Below are 21,449 nucleotides of genomic sequence, written 5' to 3' on the forward strand. Positions count from 1 at the left end.
GGTTGTCTGGATTTCTTTCAGCAATAAAATAATGCTGTAATTTGAATGTAAACAGTGCCTTTCATCTGACTAGGGTACCAATGCACTTGACAATTTAATGTACTTTTGCAAGCCTTATTACATTCATCTGGCCAGGTGCAGCGATGAAGTTATGCAAATTGCAGTTTAAACTAGAAAAGCACATCAACCACTCACTGCAAGATGGCCCAATAAAACATCTTGAAATAAATATTCCCCAAAACATTTTTTTTTTAAATTTGAAAAGATTCTCCAGACCCCACTCAATCAGTTTGAAAGATTAACCCTTCTTTTCAAAAAGCTTTTATTTCCTTTTAAGCTCTGGTTTTAATTTGACTATGTGACGTGGGTCCTGTCTTATGAGCATGCTCTTCGTCATGTTCAAGCATTCTGATTGTCTCTTCACTTTAACAAAATAAATAGGAAAAGCAGCATTGCCCATGATAAACCTGGGCGCCTGTACTTACATCTGCGTCTAGCATACGACGGACGGATAGAAGGACGTACGGATAGAAGGACAGCACATTTAGCCTGTGCATAAACGGAGACTCTTCCCCTCCCCTGAGAGTCTGGTGACCTCCCCTCTTCTGTGTCTTTTAAAGGCAATAATTACAGCCATAAGGGGTCCACTTCCTTAGAAGCACAATCACTGGCTCCCTCCTTAGCCACTTTTATTAAGGGGGCTAAGACCCATGTCCTTATTGTAAAGATTAGCTGGAGAAGTGAATGAGAGGCACTGGGAGGTGGGAACTGCTTAGTCTATATTCTTGGGATGATGCTGTGATTTTTAATTACACTGTGGGTGGAAGTGGTTAATTAAGGGGGCTAAGACCCATGTCCTTATTGTAAAGGTTAGCTGGAGAAGTGAATGAGAGGCGCTGGGAGGTGGGAACTGCTTAGTCTATATTCTTTGGATGATGCTGTGATTTTTAATTACACTGTGGGTGGAAGTGGTTAATTAAGGGGGCTAAGACCCATGTCCTTATTGTTAAGGTTAGCTGGAGAAGTGAATGAGAGGGGCTGGGAGGTGGGAACTGCTTAGTCTATATTCTTGGGATGATGCTGTGATTTTTAATTACGCTGTGGGTGGAAGTGGTTAATTAAGGGGGCTAAGACCCATGTTCTTATTGTAAAGGTTAGCTGGAGAAGTGAATGAGAGGCGCTGGGAGGTGGGAACTGCTTAGTCTATATTCTTGGGATGATGCTGTGATTTTTAATTACGCTGTGGGTGGAAGTGGTTAATTAAGGGGGCTAAGACCTATGTCCTTATTGTAAAGGTTAGCTGGAGAAGTGAATGAGAGGCGCTGGGAGGTGGGAACTGCTTAGTCTATATTCTTGTGATGATGCTGTGATTTTTAATTACGCTGTGGGTGGAAGTGGTTAATTAAGGGGGCTAAGACCTATGTCCTTATTGTAAAGGTTAGCTGGAGAAGTGAATGAGAGGCGCTGGGAGGTGGGAACTGCTTAGTCTATATTCTTGGGATGATGCTGTGATTTTTAATTATGCTGTGGGTGGAAGTGGTTAATTAAGGGGGCTAAGACCTATGTCCTTATTGTAAAGATTAGCTGGAGAAGTGAATGAGAAGGGCTTTGGAGGTGGGAACTGCTTAGTCTATATTCTTGGGATGATACTGTGATTTTTAATTACGCTGTGGGTGGAAGTGGTTAATTAAGGGGGCTAAGACCTATGTCCTTATTGTAAAGGTTAGCTGGAGAAGTGAATGAGAGGCGCTGGGAGGTGGGAACTGCTTAGTCTATATTCTTGGGATGATGCTGTGATTTTTAATTATGCTGTGGGTGGAAGTGGTTAATTAAGGGGGCTAAGACCTATGTCCTTATTGTAAAGATTAGCTGGAGAAGTGAATGAGAAGGGCTTTGGAGGTGGGAACTGCTTAGTCTATATTCTTGGGATGATACTGTGATTTTTAATTACGCTGTGGGTGGAAGTGGTTAATTAAGGGGGCTAAGACCTATGTCCTTATTGTAAAGGTTAGCTGGAGAAGTGAATGAGAGGCGCTGGGAGGTGGGAACTGCTTAGTCTATATTCTTGGGATGATGCTGTGATTTTTAATTACGCTGTGGGTGGAAGTGGTTAATTAAGGGGGCTAAGACCTATGTCCTTATTGTAAAGGTTAGCTGGAGAAGTGAATGAGAGGCGCTGGGAGGTGGGAACTGCTTAGTCTATATTGCTGGGATGATGCTGTGATTTTTAATTACGCTGTGGGTGGAAGTGGTTAATTAAGGGGGCTAAGACCCATGTCCTTATTGTAAAGGTTAGCTGGAGAAGTGAATGAGAGGCGCTGGGAGGTGGGAACTGCTTAGTCTATATTGCTGGGATGATGCTGTGATTTTTAATTACGCTGTGGGTGGAAGTGGATGGGGGATGAGTGGGGAAGGGGGAGGGGAGTTTACTTCATTTTGTGATCTGCTTTGATGTCCTGGACGAGAAGCGTGAAATCAAATTGTATTAAAGAAATAAATCTGGCCCAGGACGTTGTGTCAGTATCTTCAAGGGCAAGCAGCAGGTAACCAAAGTCTTTGCAGTTTAAAAAAGCCAATATTCAAAAAGCTGGTGAGTGGAAGTGTTTACACCTTGGCGATGTGTCCTCGATATTCAGCTGCTAGCTGCCCGAGCTGAACATAAAGTTATCCGAGTAAGTGCCATCCAGCGGCTTACTGAATATTAGGGGGGGGAGGGGGGAGGTAGCAGCAGAGTAGCAGCCGACTGCAGCCCTAAAAATGTTAAATAATTCTAGCCCAAGACAATGGGCCCCCTTCCACCTCCCCAAAATGCTTACAAATATCATTATGGTCCAGTGGCCCCACCATCTGCTCTCCCAATGCGTAAAGTGGCCGAGCTCCCAAGCTGATAACCACCCTCCCTCCCCCTTCCGGCCTCCAACCCTGTGCCTCTGTGCTCTGCCCCACGCCGGCTGCCGGCCCAGGGCTTCAGCTTTCCTCCTCCTCCTCCTCTTCTGTACGGGCTGAGAGGAGGGCAGCTGCACAGCTTCTCTCTCTCCTGGCCTGTGGGGGCCCATGCATAGCTTCTCTCTCTCCTGGCCTGTGGGGGCCCATGCATAGCTTCTCTCTCTCCTGGCCTGTGGGGGCCCATGCATAGCTTCTCTCTCTCCTGGCCTGTGGGGGCCCTGCACAGCTTCTCTCTCTCCTGGCCTGTGGGGGCCCTGCACAGCTTCTCTCTCCTGGCCTGTGGGGGCCCTGCATAGCTTCTCTCTCTCCTGGCCTGTGGGGGCCCATGCATAGCTTCTCTCTCTCCTGGCCTGTGGGGGCCCTGCACAGCTTCTCTCTCCTGGCCTGTGGGGGCCCTGCATAGCTTCTCTCTCTCCTGGCCTGTGGGGGCCCATGCATGCGCAGCACACGCCGCCTCCTATTTCTGGCATGAGCGTGCCGTTATGGCCTTTGCTTTATGTGCATCCTGCTATGTAGGGCTTGAGGCAATTGCCTCTTTTGCCCATAGGAAAAATAGCCCTGAATGCTGATCACCCCCATCCTCTACCTTTAAAAAAAAGCTGTGTGCCCAGATTACCCTCCCCCACCCAATCCCCAATTAAAAGTGAGAGGGAGCAGAGGCTGTGACCTCCTCCCGCTGTGCAGAACAGCGAGTGCCGATAGCTCTGACAGCGACCACCGGCACTTAGTATTAGTTTTATTAAGTGCGGTCCAGGAAGGGAGCGACCCACGCTGAGAACTCAATGCCGCCTGACACTCGGTATTGAGCACAGCGAAGGCAGGTCACAGCTTCTCCTCCGCTGTGAACTGGGGGACACTTTTGGGGTTTCAGGGGTGGAAGTGTGTGTCTGTGTGTGTGTGAGGGGGTGATTTTAGCACATAATTTGTTGTTAAAGTTAAGGAATCGGGTGATAACCATCACTTGGCTGCAATGCAATGATTTTACACATTGGCTGGTAGGAAGGGGGTCGTTGGGTCACAGTTTTAATTTAAAGCATGTTGAGCAAGGGATTAGTAGGCAGGAGAGGGTCGCTGGCCCAGGTTAAAATTTGGGGAGGCAGGGGATGGTAGAGGGGGTGCTCGCCCCCTGCTCTGCTGCCAGTTTATTTTTATTTTTTAATACCTGGCTAACTTTAGGAAAATACTTTTTCCAGCCAGAGTTAGCTGGATACCTTTATCTAGCAGCTGGCACTGATAGTCAGAGCTAGACCAATAAAATTCAGCTGCCCCCACAACATCCCAGCGTGGCCTCTTTCTTTAGCCGGTACATTTTCACCGGGTTAAAATGTAATGGCTCAGTGGGGTGGGCATTCAAATCTTGGGATGTGTCCAACTAACTAACTCTGTAATCCTTTTGAGTATCGACTTTTAAGTGGACAGGTCTGTAAAATTAACTTTTTGGCACTTGTTTATCAAATTGAAATTATGGGCCCAATATTCAGAATTATCTGCTTATGTACCTTACATGGGATATTTAGGGGCACGATTAGGCCGCTGAACATCCCTGTAGAAATGGTCACTTAGCTGGATAAATCACATCCGGCTATGGAGCAGGCCTAATTTATCCGTCCAAACATCTGCACTTATTCGACTACAACAGACGGATAAGTAGCCCCTCCCCGATCTGCCCATTAGATATCCGGCTATCTATTTAACCAGATAAGTATTTATGTGGTTAAATGGCAACCGATGGTAACCTGAAACGTTTTGGAAATGCAAATATTTTCAAATGCATATTTGTGAACTAATGTAAACGGATTTGATATGTTCTCATGAAACATGGGCATATAAAATAAATAAATGGATATTTAGTGGCCGCCACTTAGCAGGATAAGTCGCTACTTATCTGCTGAATATCAGCAGTCCTGTGTTTAAGAAGGTGAGTTAGAGACGATATAAAGCAAATGTCCCCTAAGTGTACACGAATGCTAGAAGCTTGTTACATACTTGTTGAGCCTGGACGGCCAGGTTGTCCTGGGGGTCCAGGTGGTCCTGGTAACCCATCTAGCCCTGGAGATCCGGGTAATCCAAATTCCGCCCTCCCTGGGTCTCCTTGTTCGCCTTTCAGACCTGGGATCCCTGGAAATCCCTGAGTTCCTGGTGCACCTACAAAAAAAAACCATTTCCAACATTCAGAGTGGAAATTGTGCTTTCTTTCCAACTGCAGAGAAAGACAAAAGATTATCCCCATGAAGCAAAGTCGTATTTGATAGCAGCTCTTGTTAACATGCTCACTCCTGTGCCTCACCATTTCATTCACATGGTAAAGATGCTCCAGGCACACCAAGGACGATTCCTTCACCTGCAAGCAGGGTCTCGGGTGTTAGGACATTTGCTCTCTTCACTTGTTCGGTGCTTCCTCCCTTTCTAGCCACATCTCACCCGATGCTAAAACAACTGTGCAGGTAGCGCCCCCTCCTACAGCTAACATTCTGACGAGTGTCTCATGCAAAATAAAGAACGCCTTCTCAGTAAAGGGATCAGAACGAGCGCCTTACTAAAGATGTAGCTTGTGATCTCTCTAATGTTTGGGCCCTTGCCAGGTTCTCATGGCCTGGATTGGCCACTGTTGGAGACAGGATGCTGGGCTTGATGGACCCTTGGTCTGACCCAGTATTTATTTATTTATTTAGCAGTTTTCTATACCGACCTTCATAGTAGATAACCATATCGGATCGGTTTACATTTTAACAAAGGGTAAAACTGAGGTAACAATTCTGGTAAATAATAGATAACAAAGGAAAAGGAATAAGTCAAAGTTACAATCAACAAGGTATGGAAAACTTGGAGGCTTAAAGACAAGCTGGAAGGAAGATAGAGGCAGGTAGAATAAATATAACATGATACGAATAATTTAACGGGTTAGAGCATATGCTTTAACCAGGAAATGCCAGTGTCCATTGTTCAGTATGGCAAGTTCTTATGTTCTAACATGTTGAAGATTATCGCAGAACTAAGACACAGGACGCTCTAAAGCTGTTGGATTTAACAGTTATAGTCTGCACAGAAATAAAGGCCATTAAACAAGAAAACATGATGCAAGGTGATACCTTTTTATTGGACAGACTTAATACATTTCGGATGTAATGTTGTAACTGCCTGCATTGGCGTAAAGTCCACAAGTATCTTTTACCCAAGTACTTTATACCAAGTTTCAAAGTAAAATTATGCATGCGCTTTCACTTTGTCAAATTAACCCAGAATAACCACCTACTCACACTTACCCCTGCTAATCTGTGTAGGGAGTTCGTTTTTGTTTGTGTGCGTAAATGCCGGCAGCCTGCCCCTAGAAACGCCCCTCGTCACTGGGGGAAGGCGTATGCACATGAAAGCCTAGGTGTGCATGCATGCAGGCTGGGCTACTCTGCCAAAACCCATTTCTGGGGATAAAGTGCCATTTTATCCCTGGAAATGGCTTTGAAATTAAAATAACCCTCCCCTTTGACTAGCTTTCGTGAGTCAATGCTCCCTTCCTCAGGTCCAAACGCTAGAAAATAAAATAACCTTCCCCTTTGACTAGTTTTCGGGAGACACTGCTCCCTTCCTCAGGTCCAAACGCTAGAATGCTCCCTTCCTCAGGTCCAAACGCTAGAAAATAAAATAACCCTCCCCTTTGACTAGCTTTCGGGAGTCAATGCTCCCTTCCTCAGGTCCAAACGCTAGAAAATAAAATAACCTTCCCCTCTGACTAGCTTTCGGGAGACAATGCTCCCTTCCTCAGGTCCAAACGCTAGAAAATAAAATAACCTTCCCCTTTGACTAGCTTTCGGGAGTCAATGCTCCCTTCCTCATGTCCAAACGCTAGAAAATAAAATAACCTTCCCCTTTGACTAGCTTTCGGGAGTCAATGCTCCCTTCCTCAGGTCCAAACGCTAGAAAATAAAATAACCTTCCCCTTTGACTAGTTTTCGGGAGACACTGCTCCCTTCCTCAGGTCCAAACGCTAGAATGCTCCCTTCCTCAGGTCCAAAAGCTAGAAAATAAAATAACCCTCCCCTTTGACTAGCTTTCGGGAGTCAATGCTCCCTTCCTCAGGTCCAAACGCTAGAAAATAAAATAACCTTCCCCTTTGACTAACTTTCGGGAGACACTGCTCCCTTCCTCAGGTCCAAACGCTAGAAAATAAAATAACCTTTCCCTTTGACTAGCTTTCGGGAGACACTGCTCCCTTCCTCAGGTCCAAACGCTAGAAAATAAAATAACCTTCCCCTTTGACTAGCTTTCGGGAGACAATGTTCTCTTCCTCAGGTCCAAACGCTAGAAAATACGAGCGATTCACAATCCAGTGGGACCACTGAAAGGAGATGATCACCTTGCTAGTGGCTGAAAAGAATCGGTAAGTACTGCTTGGGGAAATTTGAGAACTTAAAAGTTTTGGAGAAGTAAACTATTTGGAGTATATTCTTTAGTGTGTTTGTAATAAATAGCTATTCAGAGAGTGGGCAAAAACCAGGAGTTTGTGTGTTTGTCTTTCCCTCCCACCATTAGCTTATCCTTTATAATTTATAGGCAGGTGATGCTTTCTCACAGAAAAAAATAAACAAAAATTAATCAGCCTTTTAACTTAAATTAGAAATTCCCCTCGCCTTATCAAGAGTTTAATCAATCTTTTGGAGGTCACTACCAGATAAATAGTGAATACACTAATACATTTAAAGGACCCTAATTGTATGCATCCCTACTCCCATAGCAACCTAAACTTAACTAGGAATTGAACAAATTAAAGATGAAGGCAGCAGTCCAGCAGCAAGAGGGGGGCCTCCCAGTCTTTTGCATCGAGTGTCACATGTATGATATTTTACCTGCCAGCGACCAGTTGTATGTGTGCATCTGGTGCAAAAAGGTCCTATCTTTCAGAGAACGAGTCCGATCTCTGGAGGCTAGAGTGGCAGACCTGGAGGAGCTGAGGCAGACAGAAAGGTATATAGATGAGACCTTCAGGGACATAGTAGCCAGGTCCCAACTTCAGACTGGCAGCCCTGGTGCTGCCTTGGAGGAAGAAGGTCTCATGATTGGAGAGCATCAACCAGGTGCAGCAGGAAAGGATCCTGTAGCAAGGACCTGCTCTCCAGGTGGTGCATTGTCCTTTCACAAGGAGGATGTGTCTCCCAGGGCTTCTACCAAGGAGGGAAGGGTCAGGTCGGCCAGAGTTAGTGATTTGATTATTAGGAATGTAGATAGCTGGGTGGGGCTGGTGGGTGTGAGGATCGCCTGGTAACTTGCCTACCTGGTGCGAAGGTGGCAGACCTCACGCGTCACCTAGATAGGATTTTAGACAGTGCTGGGGAGGAGCCGGCTGTCCTGGTACATGTGGGCACCAACGACATAGGAAAATGTGGGAGGGAGGTTCTGGAAGCCAAATTTAGGCTCTTAGGTAGGAAGCTTAAATCCAGAACCTCCAGGGTAGCTTTCTCTGAAATGCTCCCTGTTCCACGCGCAGGTCACCAGAGGCAGGCAGAGCTCCGGAGTCTCAATGCGTGGATGAGACGATGGTGCAAGGAAGAGGGATTCAGTTTTGTAAGGAACTGGGGAACCTTTTGGGGAAGGAGGAGTTTTTTCTGAAGGGATGGGCTCCACCTTAACCAGGGTGGAACCAGACTGCTGGCGCTAATCTTTAAAAAGGAGATAGAGCAGCTTTTAAACTAGAGCAAAGGAGAAAGCCGACAGTCGCTCAGCAGCGCATGGTTTTGAGGGAGGTATCTTTGAAAGATACTGATGACGCATTAGAATTAGGGCATCCCGACAGTGAGGTTCCAATAATTAGAAAAGTAGTCCAAGTGCCTGTAACTAAAAACTCACCTGAGCTAAAAGATTCCAATGTATCCTTGTCAACCGAAAAACAAACTTTGAAATGTTTGTAAGCTAATGCCAGAAGTCTAAGAAGTAAGATGGGAGAATTAGGATGTATAGCAGTAAATGATGACATAGACTTAATTGGCATCTCAGAGTCATGGTGGAAAGAGGATAACCAATGGGACAGTGCTATACCGGGGTACAAATTATATCGCAATGACAGAGAGGAGCAGTCGGGAGGAGGTGTGGCGCTTTATGTCCGGGATGGCATAGAGTCCAACAGGATAAACATCCTGCATGAGACTAAATACAAAATTGAATCTTCATGGGTAGACATTCCTTGTGTGTCGGGGAAGACTATAGTGATAGGGGTATACTACCATCCACCTGGTCAAGATGGTGAGACGGACAGTGAAATGCTAAGAGAAATTAAGAAAGCAAACGAGTAGTGCGGTAATAATGGGAGATTTAAATTTTGGCCTGCGTATTAGCTATGCGCTTGAACAGGTTTATGCCACTACTGGTTCATAATGGCCAAGTTGGCTTTATTCCCAATTGATTGGCAGCAGATAATGTCTGTAAAATTGTTGATATTCTTTGGTGGGCGCAAAAGGAAAATGTTCCTACTCTATTGTTATCTATTAATGCTGAGAAAGCATTTGATTTGGTACACTGGTCCTTCATATTTAAGTTAACAGAGGATATGGGAGCTGCTTTGATATGGGGCGTGGGACGAGACAAGGTTGCTCTCTTTATCTGCCTTGTTATTCGCTCTCGTTTTAGAACCGCTCACCACCAGAGTGCGTCAGTCCAACCAGATTGCGGGAGTCAGCTTGGGTGCTTTCTGCTCAGAGCTGTCTTTATTCCCAGGTGACATTCTGTTTACTATCACTGACCCAGATATTTCTTTAACAGGGGTAATGGCTGAACTGAGACAGTTCAGTACAGTCTCTATATTTTTAAGTAGAGGCTGTATGGGAAAATGGTTTTCCTTTCTTGAGGTAATGGATGTGTAATGAGAATGCAGGTGTGTGTGTGTGTGTGTAAAACGTAAGGTTTAAAAGTCACACTAACAGCTCCATTTTTAAACATCTAAGGCCCGATTTTAAAAGCCGGGGGATCATGTGAATGGCTGGAACTTGCGTGCGTTGTGCGCATTTTAGAACAGGCCCGGCCTCGCATGTAATCCCCGTTACATCAGAAGTGCTGGGCCCTGCAAAAGGGGTGGGCCAGGTGGGTGGGCCTGGACAGCGCCATTAGGCGCCAGCTGGCATGTGGAGGTTACTTCTGCTCCTGAGAAGCAGTAAGTATAAAATTAAATAAAATGGGGAAGGTTAGGATTTGTTTAGGGATCAGGGAGGAGAGGGGAAGAGGGAGGAAGGATAGGATTCGAGTAGGAAAGTTCCCTTCCAGTCCGCTCCTTAATGGGAGCGGACTGGGAAGGAACTGGGCAAAGGCCCGATCACTTCGCCGCACGTACCTTAGAATATTACCCCCCACCTGCCCATGCGCGCATATTATAAAATGATCGCGTCTATGTGCACGCAACAGGAAGCTCGCACACATGGACGCACACACGCTCCTTTTAAAATCTACCTTTCTCTAAGCAAGAAAGGTAACCAAGTCATTTTAGTCAAATTTTCAACCAAACCTAGCCAGCCAGGTTTTTGACTGAAAAGTCACTGCTCTTTAGCCGTACAAAATTTGCTTTGCTAGATTTAGGACAAGCTATTCCTCCATGCAGAGTTAATTGGGCAACAAAAGGCAAGCGCTGACAACCAGCACTGCAGGCTACATCCCACCCTCCTGTTAAGATTAGTGGGTTGGTCGACCCTTGGCCCGTGGTAGGAGTTGTTACAACCTGTGGGGGGGAGGCCCACACAGACGGGAGGCAAGGTCAGGCACGGCAGGGAGCTCTGGGTAAGACTGTGGAGAGATTCCCCAGTAGACGCTGCCGATAACACCTTGACTGAGACCCCCAGAGGGGAAGGCACCAGGCAGGCCATAGAGTGGGAAGCTTGAGACTGGCATGCAGGAGGAATAGCGGAGACACCCCCGAGGGGTGGAGCTGTGGAGCCAGGGAGGTGCAGCTGGAGTGACACAGGCTAACCCGTGGAGCAGGGAAGCTCGAGTCAGGTCTCCGATGATGACGTATGTAGCCCCAAGGAGCGGGGAGCACAGGCAGTCTCTGTAGTTACCTGAACCTCGGTATATAAAGTTATAAATAAATAGATAGAGAAGCACAGCCCTGAGGAGCGGGAAAGTGCAGGTCGTCTCGTAGCATGGAGGCACGACCCCAAGGAGCGGGGAGGTGCGGACAGTGACAGTAAGCACAAGGACACTGTCCCAAGGTGTGGGACGGCGCTGAGAGTCTCTTGAGAAGTAGAGAGATGCAGCTCCGAGGAGCGGGGAGGCGCTGACGGTCCAGACCGCACGTAGGCACAACCCTGAGGAGCAGGGAGGCGCTAGAGTAACTCCCGAGTGGTAAGGGTATTCCAGGGGCAGCCCCACGGAGCGGGAAGCCTTGCAGAGTAGGACTACAGGAAGCGCAGGGCCAGTGCGAAGAGAGGGGAGGCCAGGAGACAAAGTCCCCATGAGAGCGCTACTGGCCCCTGAGGAGTGGGTACCAGACAGAGTCCAAGATCCAACGGAGTCGAACAGCGTAGCCACCGGAACACGGAACAGGAGCTAGTAGAGACGTACGGAACCTGTTGCCAAGTCCGCTAGCTGAGGGCGAATGTAGAGCGTAAGTAACTTGATCCAATGACATCATCAAGTAGGGATGCTCCCGAGGTTCCCGCCGAAGAGGCTTCAAAGGAGGGCCCAGTGATGCGCGAGCGTGCCTAGGAAGGCCCTAAGATGACGTAGCTGGTGGCGGCATCTCGGCCGCCACAAAGAGCCATGGGGAATGTGGTGGTAGAGATTGGCCTGTGTCGTGAGCAGACCCGGGGAGGACTGGAGAACAGTGCAGGATGTAAGCGCGGTCTGTGACCGACAGGCGACTGACGGGCATAACACCCCCATAATTGCATGATGGATGTGCCTTCCGTGTTTAGCCGGTCATGGAGGGTGGAGGAATCTTTAAATTGTTAGATTTCAACAGCTAACTCCCACAGTTAGCTGCTTAAAGCTTTAGAAAAACCAAATAAGTCAGAGGTGGCTTTTCATGCTGTTCTTGCTATTTCTAGAACAATAAAACCAATTAAAAAAAAAAAAAGAAAGGTGGAAGGAAGGTCAAATGATTACCAGCATGGCTAAGAAGTGAGGTGAAGGAGGCTATTTTAGCCAAAAAAAATCATTCAAAAACTGGAAGAAGGATCAGTCAGAAGAAAATAGGATAAAGCATAAGCATAGCAAGTTAAATGTAAGACTTTTCCTCCTCCCAGTTCAAGTGCCCCTGTTTTATTGTAACTTTTATTCACTTTTTCACTCTTCGCCTATTGTTCACGTTGATGTTAATGTTATTGCACCGCTGTTTATTGTAAACCGATACGATATGATTGGTATCATGAGTGTCTGCATAAAAAAGCCCTAAATAAATAAATAAAATAAGACATTGATAAGACAGGCGAAAAGAGAATTTGAAAAGAAGTTGGCTGTAGAGGCAAAAACTCACAGTAAAAACATTTTTAACTATATCCGAAGCAGAAAGCCTGCGAGGGAGTCAGCTGGACCGTTAGATGATTGAGGGGTTAAAAGGACACTTCACGAAGATAAGGCCATCGTGGAAAGTTTAAACAAATTCTTTGCTTCGGTGTTTACTGAAGAGGATGTTGGCGAGATAGTTGTTCTGAAGATGGTTTTCATGGGTGACGATTCAGATGAACTGCAACCAAATCACGGTGAACCTGGAAGATGTGAAGAGTTACAAACTGAAGAGCTGTAAATCACCTGGACCAGATGGTATACATCCCAGGGTTCTGAAAAAACTAAAAAATGAAAGTTCAGACTTATTTCAATTAATCTGTAACCTATCATTAAAATCAGCCATTGTACCTGAAGACTGGAAGGTGGCCAATGTAACCCCGATTTTTAACAAGGGGTCCATGGGTGACCATGGGTGATTCAGGAAACTATAGACTGGTGAGCCTGACTTCAGTGTCAGGAAACATTTTGGAAACTGTTAAAAAGAAAAAAATTACAAAAACATTTAGATAGACATGATTTAATGGGACACAGCCAGCATGGATGTACTCAAGGGAAGTCTTGCCTCACAAATCTCCTACATATTGTTGAAGGGGTGAAATAAATATGTGGACAAAGGTGAACCGGTAGATGTGGTGTTATTTGGATATTTAAGAAGGCATTCGACAATGTCCCTCATGAGAGGCTTCTGAAAAAGCTAAAAAGTCATGGGATAGGAAGTGATGTCCTTTTGTGGATTACAAACTGATTAAAAGACAAGAAAACAGAGAGTAGGATTAAATGATCAGTTATCACAGTGGAAAAAGGTAAACAGTGGAGTGCCTCAGGGATCTGTACTTGGACCGGTGCTTTTTAATATATCTGGAAAGGGTTAATATATCTGGAAAGGGGTACAAGTGAGGTGATCAAATTTGCAGATAACACAAAATTATTCAGAGTAGTTAAAACCCAAGCAGATTGTGATAAATTGCAGGAAGACCTTGTGAGACTGGAAGATTGGGCTTCCAAATGGCAGATGAAATTTAATGTGGACAAGTGCAAGGTGATGCATATAGGGAAAAATAATCCATGCTATAATTACACAATGTTAGGTTCCATATTAGGTGCTACAACCCAAGAAAGAGATCTAGGCATCATAGTGGATAATACTTTAAAATCATCGGCTCAGTGTGCTGCAGCAGTCAAAAAAGCAAACAGAATGTTAGGAATTATTAGGAAGGGAATGGTGAATAAAACGGAAAATGTCATAATGCCTCTGTATCGCTCCATGGTGAGACCGCACCTTGAATACTATGTACAATTCTGGTCGCCGTATCTCAAAAAAGATATAATTGCGATGGAGAAGGTACAGAGAAGGGCAACCAAAATGATAAAGGGGAATGGAACAGCTCCCCTATGAGGAAAGACTAAAGAGGTTAGGACTTTTCAGCTTGGGGAAGAGACGGCTGAGGGGGGATATGATAGAGGTGTTTAAGATCATGAGAGGTCTTGAACAGGTTAATGTAAATTGGTTGTTTACTCTCTCAGATAATAGAAGGACCAGGGGGCACTCCATGAAGTTACCGTAGCATGGGGCACATTTAAAACAAATCAAAGAAAGTTCTTTTTCACTCAGCGCATAGTTAAGCTCTGGAATTCATTGTCAGAGGATGTGGTTACCGCAATTAGTGTAACTGAGTTTAAAAAAACGTTTGGATAAGTTCTTAGAAGAAAAATCCATAAACTGCTATTAATTAATAAGCAATAGTAGCTTGAGATCTATTTAGTGTTTGGGTAATTGCCAGGTACTTGTGACTTGGATTGGCCACTGTTGGAAACAGGATGCTGGGCTTGATGGACCCTTGGTCTGACCCAGTATGGTATTTTCTTATGTTCTTAAAGTACATTACAGGGCAGTGAGAAGGGGAAGAAGGATTTTGCTTTGTTTTTTGATGTGTTAGAGTGATAAGAAGATCACTGAAAATTATGCCTCATAGTGAGTTTAAAATTCCAAGTCTCTTTTAAGTGCTTTTATTTCAGTATCGAAGGGTTGGATTATTTTAATTTCAAGAGGATAATTTTCAGTCCACAACGCAGAACGTCTGCATGCACATTGTGTATAGGATTTTCAAAGTGAACGTCCACGCATAAGCTTGCTTTGAACATCCTGGGGTGACTGGCCCAGCGTGCACCCAAATTACCTTGCATAAAGTTCCTCTTCGTGAGGAATAACTTACACCCAGAGAGGGTTATTTTAGAACTGTGCATGTAGAGAGCTAAAGTCTGCAAGCAGGAAACAGGGATGTGCATTTGTTTAAAAAGAAAGTGCAAAACACGACGAATTTAGGGGGCTCTAAACCGAAACAGGGGCCCCTGAATAAAACGAACCTTATATCAGGCCTAGGTCTAGGCCTGGTCGAGGCCTTGCCTAAGTTATAAGCCAAGGCCCAAAGCAGGGGCCGCAGCCTATGCCTGAGCGCAAGGCTGGGCCCTCAGCATAGACTGAAGCTGGGGCCTCACCTAGGCCCAAGTGCAATGCCAGGGTCTCAGAGGAGGCACAGGCTGACAACGAAGCCTCGAACACGACTCCTGGAACCCTTTTTAAAATTTGTGTAACACTGGCCACGTCTTCAGGTAGTGTAGCTGATTTTAATGATAGCTTACAGATTACTAATAGTAGGTCTGCAATTTGATATTTCAGTTCTTTCAGCACTCTGGGATGTATTACCTTCTGGTCCCAGTTGATTTTAGTTTGTCAATTTTCCCTATTGCATCTTTCAGGTTCACTGAGATTTATTTCAGTTCCTCTGAATTATCATCTTTAAATATCACTTCTGGCATGACCAAAGCAAAGAATTCATTTAATCATTTTATTAAATGTTGCTGCACGTTCTCAGTCACTCCTTTGCATATTTATATTTCCCCTGTTCTGCAGGACCTCCATTGGCTTCCAATTGAGCAGAGGATAAAGTTTAAAACTTTAAGCTTGGTCTATCAAGTCTTGAATGAAGATCGCCCTAGATATTTGAAGAAGTTGCCTGTAACCTACAGTCCTATTCGTGATTTGCGTTCATCTCGCCAACTTTAGTTATCGGTTCCTGCCATTAAGGCAACACAATTACAGGAGAGTAGTCGCTCAACATTCTCTCAGGTTACTCCATTACTTTGGAACCATCTTCCTGTGGAGCTGTGTCTGGTTCAGGATTTTAAGAATTTTAGGAAACATTTAAAGGACTATCTGTTACAGAGGCTTTTCAACACCTATACATAAGATTTACTTACTGTCTGTTCTATTGTTTATTTGGAGGTTTTTTACATGCTGTGTTTGTTATTATTTTATCAGTGATATATTAATTATTTGATTTTTTTTTTTTTTTAAATGTTGTAATCCACTTTGAGCAGAGGTTCTCATATAAAGGCAGAATATAAATTAATGAAATAAATAAATAATATAAATAAATCTCTGTGCTAAGGCTTTGTCCTCCTTAATGCCTCTTTTATCCCTCGATCATCCCATGACTCCCTCATGGACTTTTTTTTGCTTCAAATGTATCTGAAAAAGTTTTTATTATGAGTGTTTGCTTCCACCACACGCCTTCCTTATCAATGCATAGGCATCTGACTTGCCTGGGCTTATGCTGTTTCCTGTCAATGAAATCTCTTTTCCATTTTTTTTGACAGATGTTCTTTTGGCTATTATAGCCTCTCTTACCTCATCTTTTAACCATGCCAGAAGTCACTTGGCATTCCTTCCATCTTTTTAATGCATGGAATACATCTGGTCTGGGCTTCCAAGATGGTATTTTTAAACAACATCCATGCTAGATATAAACTCTTAACCTTTGCAGCTGTTCCTTTCAGTTTTTTAAACTAACCATTTTCCTCATTTTACCATAGTCTCCATGTTCAAAGTTAAATGCTATCACATAGATTTCTTTAGTGTCATCCCTCCAGTTATCAAATCAAATTTAGACTAAAATAGCTCTCTATCTTGTTGGTTCTTGTACCATTGATTTCATCTAGAAACTTTACCTCCTTAGCATGTTCTGTGTCAATGCTGGGATAACTGAAATCACTATGCTTCTGATTTTGCTAGCTTTCCTAATTTCTATTAGCATTTCGTTGTCTGTCTAATCATTGCGGTAAGGTGGACGGTAATATACCCCCACTGCTATTCTATTCCCCTTCTCACATGGAATTTCTATTCATAAAGATTCAACATTGCATTTTGTTTCCTGCACAACTTTCATCCTATTTAACAGAGCACCACCCCTCTACCAAGTTCAACCATCCTATCATTGCGAAATAATTTGTACCCTGGTATCAGTGTCCCATTGGTTCTCCTCCTTCCACCAGGTCTCTGAGATGCCAATTATATCTACCTCCTTCATCCAGTGCTATACACGCCATCTCTCCCATCTTATATTTTAGACTTCTGGCATTTGTATATAGACATTTCAAAGTATGTTTCTTGTTTGTATTAACAACTTGCACATCAGTTAACAGGGGTAAATTTGGAGTCTTTCTGCACATTACTTAAAGGCACCTAGTTCACTTTAGCATTTGTTGCAACCTCTCTATCGGGATGCCCTAATTTCCCTGTTCTGTTCGTATTCTTCAAAGACCCATCATTCCGAACCATGCACTGCCGAGTGACTGTCGGCTTTCTCCTACCATCTAGTTTAAAAGCTGCGCTATCTCCTTTTTAAAGGTTCCACTCTGGTTAAGGTGGAGCCCATCCTTTTGGAAAAGTCCCCCATTCCCCAAAATGAACCCAATTCCTAACAAATCTAAAACCCTCTTCCCTGCACCATCATCTCATCCACGCATTGAGACTCGAGCTCAGCCTGCATCTGGGTTTCTATGTATGGAACAGGGAATATTTCTGATAATGTAAGCCCTTGAAATTCTGGACTTTAGTTCCCTAAAAGCCTAAATGTAGCCTCCAGAACCTCCCTCCTGCACCTTCCTACGTCATTGGTGCCCACATGTACCACGCCAGCCGGCTCCTCCCCAGCACTCTCTAAAATCCTATCTAGGTGGCATTGTGAGGTCCGCATTTGGCATTTTTTGGACACTAACTTTTATACATTCATCAGGTTGGACTAGCAAATGAAAATTTGGCTGTTCCTTGACGTTTGATGCCACTCACTCAAATTATTTTTGATTGTTAAAAAGTTTTTTTTGGTTTTTTTTCAATTATAGAAACTGCTTTCTCACTTTAGGATATTTGAAAATTATCCCCCCAAAGTCTTACATTCCTGGATTATCCTGAATTTCCCCTTTAGTTTCCTCATCGTATGGTCTAGTCCTGGAAAATGTTCCCTCCCTTACAGAGGTGTTGCCTTGATATTCTTTGTGATGTGCACTTTTGTGCCTGTCTTGGTTTATTCTGGTCTTTAACCTCTGGCCTGTTTCACCAATGCAGCAACCCTTTATTTCCATGTGTACAAGTGGATTAATGTGGCAGTCACACTACTTTATCCATCGTCATAGTTTGAACTCAAAATGATGCCATTCCCAGTCCAGATTTCTCTCCAGATGCCTTCTCTGCCCCTTGAGATAGAGCAGGAACTGCACCAAAACCACAGAAAACCCTGAAGGACCCAACAAGGGATTAGGACTCAAGAAGGAAATGGTTTCAGTTGTGCAATGATCTTCAGATTAGAGGTAACTATAAAAGAAGGCATTTTAAAACAGATCTCACCTCCTCAAAGAAGACAACATAATATTTTTGCATCATACACTTTTCAACCTAGCCATTTTTAACAATGAAACAATGATGCCTGAGCTTGTATTTGGCTACAATAAAGCGTCCCAGTATCTGCTCTGAGAACTCTTAGGACAATACGGATTCCCCAGTTGGAAAAACCTTCATCTACCACAATGGAATCTGCAAGCTACACTTACCTTGAATTTGTGCAGGAAAACCTGCAGGACCAGGAGCACCGGGAAAGCCATCAAATCCATCATCTCCTCGAGACCCTGTGGCTCCTGGAACACCCGGATCTCCTGGAGGACCTATCACAGGAGAAATAAGCACAAAACGGGAATGAGACTTCATGTCCAATGACTATTCTAGCAGTCCATAAACAATCTGAGCACCATTTGCACAGACCCTCACTGAAGCATTTGATTTGAAAATTGCATCTTAAAATATTGTATGATGCTAATTCAACAACTGATCATGCATTCAGGGGAGGATCGGCCTATTGGGGGATCGGGCATCCCCCAGTGGGCCGATCACTCCAGTCACGTGGTCTGACGTGCGCGGCCGTGACAGAGCCGCGCTCGGCAGACCACGTGATATGTCCTGGGCCGGCCTGGGCGGCGAATACCCGGGCCGGTACGACATCGTGAATCTGCCGCTGCATGCATTGCATTTTACAATTATTAGATCTTAAAAAAAAAAAAAGTTAACAAAAAGGCATGTGCAGAAGTCTTTTGATAGTCACATATGATGCAGAGATATGAGCAAGCTCCTTTTTTCAAAAGAAATAAACAGTATTTTATTTTTGAAGTTCTACAAAGTCTTGCTTGCTCTGCAGCGTGGATGATTATGTAGACAGGAAGAGCTGATAATTTATGATTACTCAATTTAAGGGACACTGAACAAGTTTTATAAATATTTTTTTCATCATGTGTAATTCTGACCTTTGATGAGAAATTTTGATTTTGCTGAGCACAGAATAGCCCACAGACTTTCTTGTTGGTTGCTGTATATACGTATCCAATGGGTTGATATAGCAGCAACATACCTTTTTCTTCTCACTGTATTATATTTCTAAACAGTCAGACCTTCTGTGTTTTACATAGTTGTTTGAATATCAAACCGTAGAAAACCCCAATTTTGGGCTTTCAGCTCCATCAGAAGCAGAACCTACTAGGGCTGCAGTACCATGAGCCTTGAGTTTTCCCTCATTTCTCTTTTTTTTTTTTTATTAACAATTTCCCCCTTTCCATGTAGCCCAGCCCAGCCCAGTGACAGCATTCTGCTAGGGGCTACAGATCAGAGCGACCTTCAGAGCCCGGTTTATGTGTGCAATAGTCTGACAGTTAGAATGGCCATTGCAGTTGGCGTCTGGATCATTAGGAAGGTAGATAGCTGGGCGGCGGGTGGATGTGAGGATCACTTGGTTACTTGCCTGCCTGGTGCAAAAGTGGTGGACCTCATGCATCACGAAGATAGGATTTAAGATACTTTTGGGAAGGAGCTGACTGTTGTGGTACGTATGGGCACCAATGACAGGAAAATGTGGGAGGGAGATTCTAGAAGCCACATAGTAGAGGTAATTTTCAAACAGATTTACACACTTAAAACTGGGTTTTACATGTGTAAATGCACTTTACCCTTGTAAGCGGGCTTTTGAAAATTGACTACAATATATGCCATTGTCTATACGTTTTACCCATGTTAAGTGCACTTAACGTGGGCAAATGGCTTTTGAAAATTGCTATGATAGCAGAAGTACATATGTAACTCCTTTGAACATGACCTTAAGTTTTTAGTTGGCAATCGTGGCTTTCGACACTTTATGTCCCTTTTTGCACCACTTCACAGCACAAAAATTTGATCTGATAACTGGAAGCTGTTAGCAACATTAAGATACTGCAACAATGCACACTTGACATCCAAAAACTGCAACTGTTTCACATGAGACTCCGTAGCCTCAAAATTTAGGAAAACCAGGAGCTCCACTAATTTAAAAGACTTTTGGGAGAAAGGCTAGAACCATCCCCAAGGAAACTCCCGAAACCAAAATCCTCAAGAAAGGATCTCTACATGACAAAGCTTGAAGCTCCGAACTCCTTCTGGCAGAACAAATTGCCACCAAGAAAACCACCTTCAAAGTGAGATCTTTGATAGTAGCCCTTCTGACAGGCTCAAACGGTGCCACACACATTCCTCTCGGGACTCAGTTAAGGCTCCAGGTAAGCAGAACTTCTGAAGTGGGGGGGTACAAAGGCTTCGACCCTCGAAGAAAAAGCACCAATTCTGATGTGCAGTCAGAGTCACCCCATAAACCTTGCCACGAAGATAACCTAAGGCCACCACCTGAACCTTGAGGGAGTTAGAGGACAAACCCTTCACCAAAATCTCTTTGCAAGAGCACACTGTTTGCTTTTTTGACTGCCGCAGCACACTGTCGGTACAGTGTGCTGCGGCAGTCAAAAAAGCAAACAGAATGTTGGGAATTATTAGAAAGGGAATGGTGAATAAAACGGAAAATGTCATAATGCCTCTGTATCGCTCCATGGTGAGACCGCACCTTGAATACTGTGTACAATTCTGGTCGCCACATCTCAAAAAAGATATAATTGCGATGGAGAAGGTACAGAGAAGGGTTACCAAAATGATAAGGGGAATGGAACAACTCCCCTATGAGGAAAGACTAAAGAGGTTAGGACTTTTCAGCCTGGAGAAGAGACGACTGAGGGGGGATATGATAGAAGTGTTGAAAATCATGAGAGGTCTAGAACGGGTAGATGGGAATCGGTTATTTACTCTTTCGGATAGTAGAAAGACTAGGGGGCACTCCATGAAGTTAGCATGGGGCACATTTAAAACTAATCGGAGAAAGTTCTTTTTTACTCAACGCACAATTAAACTCTGGAATTTGTTGCCAGAGGATGTGGTTAGTGCAGTTAGTATAGCTGTGTTTAAAAAAGGATTGGATAGGTTCTTGGAGGAGAAGTCCATTACCTGCTATTAAGTTCACTTAAAGAATAGCCACTGCCATTAGCAATGGTTACATGGAATAGACTTAGTTTTTGGGTACTTGCCAGGTTCTTATGGCCTGGATTGGCCACTGTTGGAAACAGGATGCTGGGCTTGATGGACCCTTGGTCTGACCCAGTATGGCATTTTCTTATGTTCTTAAGAAAGCAAGAACATGTGCTATGGAAGCACGCATAGGGACAACCCTCTGCCCCAATCCTCCAAAACTCTCCAGATGCTTGCATACGCCAAGGAGGTGGCAGTCTTTCTAGCTTGCAAAAGAGTAGCGAAAACATCCTAGAGAAACCTTTGTCTCTCAAGAGTTTCC

General features: G+C 44.3%; 1 protein-coding gene across 1 annotated transcript in view; it reads right to left on the minus strand.

Moving 5' to 3' along the window:
* LOC115082321 (collagen alpha-6(IV) chain-like) overlaps positions 1 to 21,449 on the minus strand; it is a 103,121-nt gene that overhangs the window by 36,486 nt on the left and 45,186 nt on the right. The window contains exons 15-16 of the mRNA XM_029586555.1: positions 18,313 to 18,423; positions 4,933 to 5,091 (exon numbers count right to left, since the gene is read on the minus strand). Of these exons, the coding sequence (XP_029442415.1) occupies positions 4,933 to 5,091; positions 18,313 to 18,423 (270 nt within the window). The remainder of the gene's footprint in view (positions 1 to 4,932; positions 5,092 to 18,312; positions 18,424 to 21,449) is intronic.

This window comes from Rhinatrema bivittatum, unplaced genomic scaffold (genome assembly GCF_901001135.1).
Source record: "Rhinatrema bivittatum unplaced genomic scaffold, aRhiBiv1.1, whole genome shotgun sequence".
Lineage (NCBI taxonomy): Eukaryota > Metazoa > Chordata > Amphibia > Gymnophiona > Rhinatrematidae > Rhinatrema > Rhinatrema bivittatum.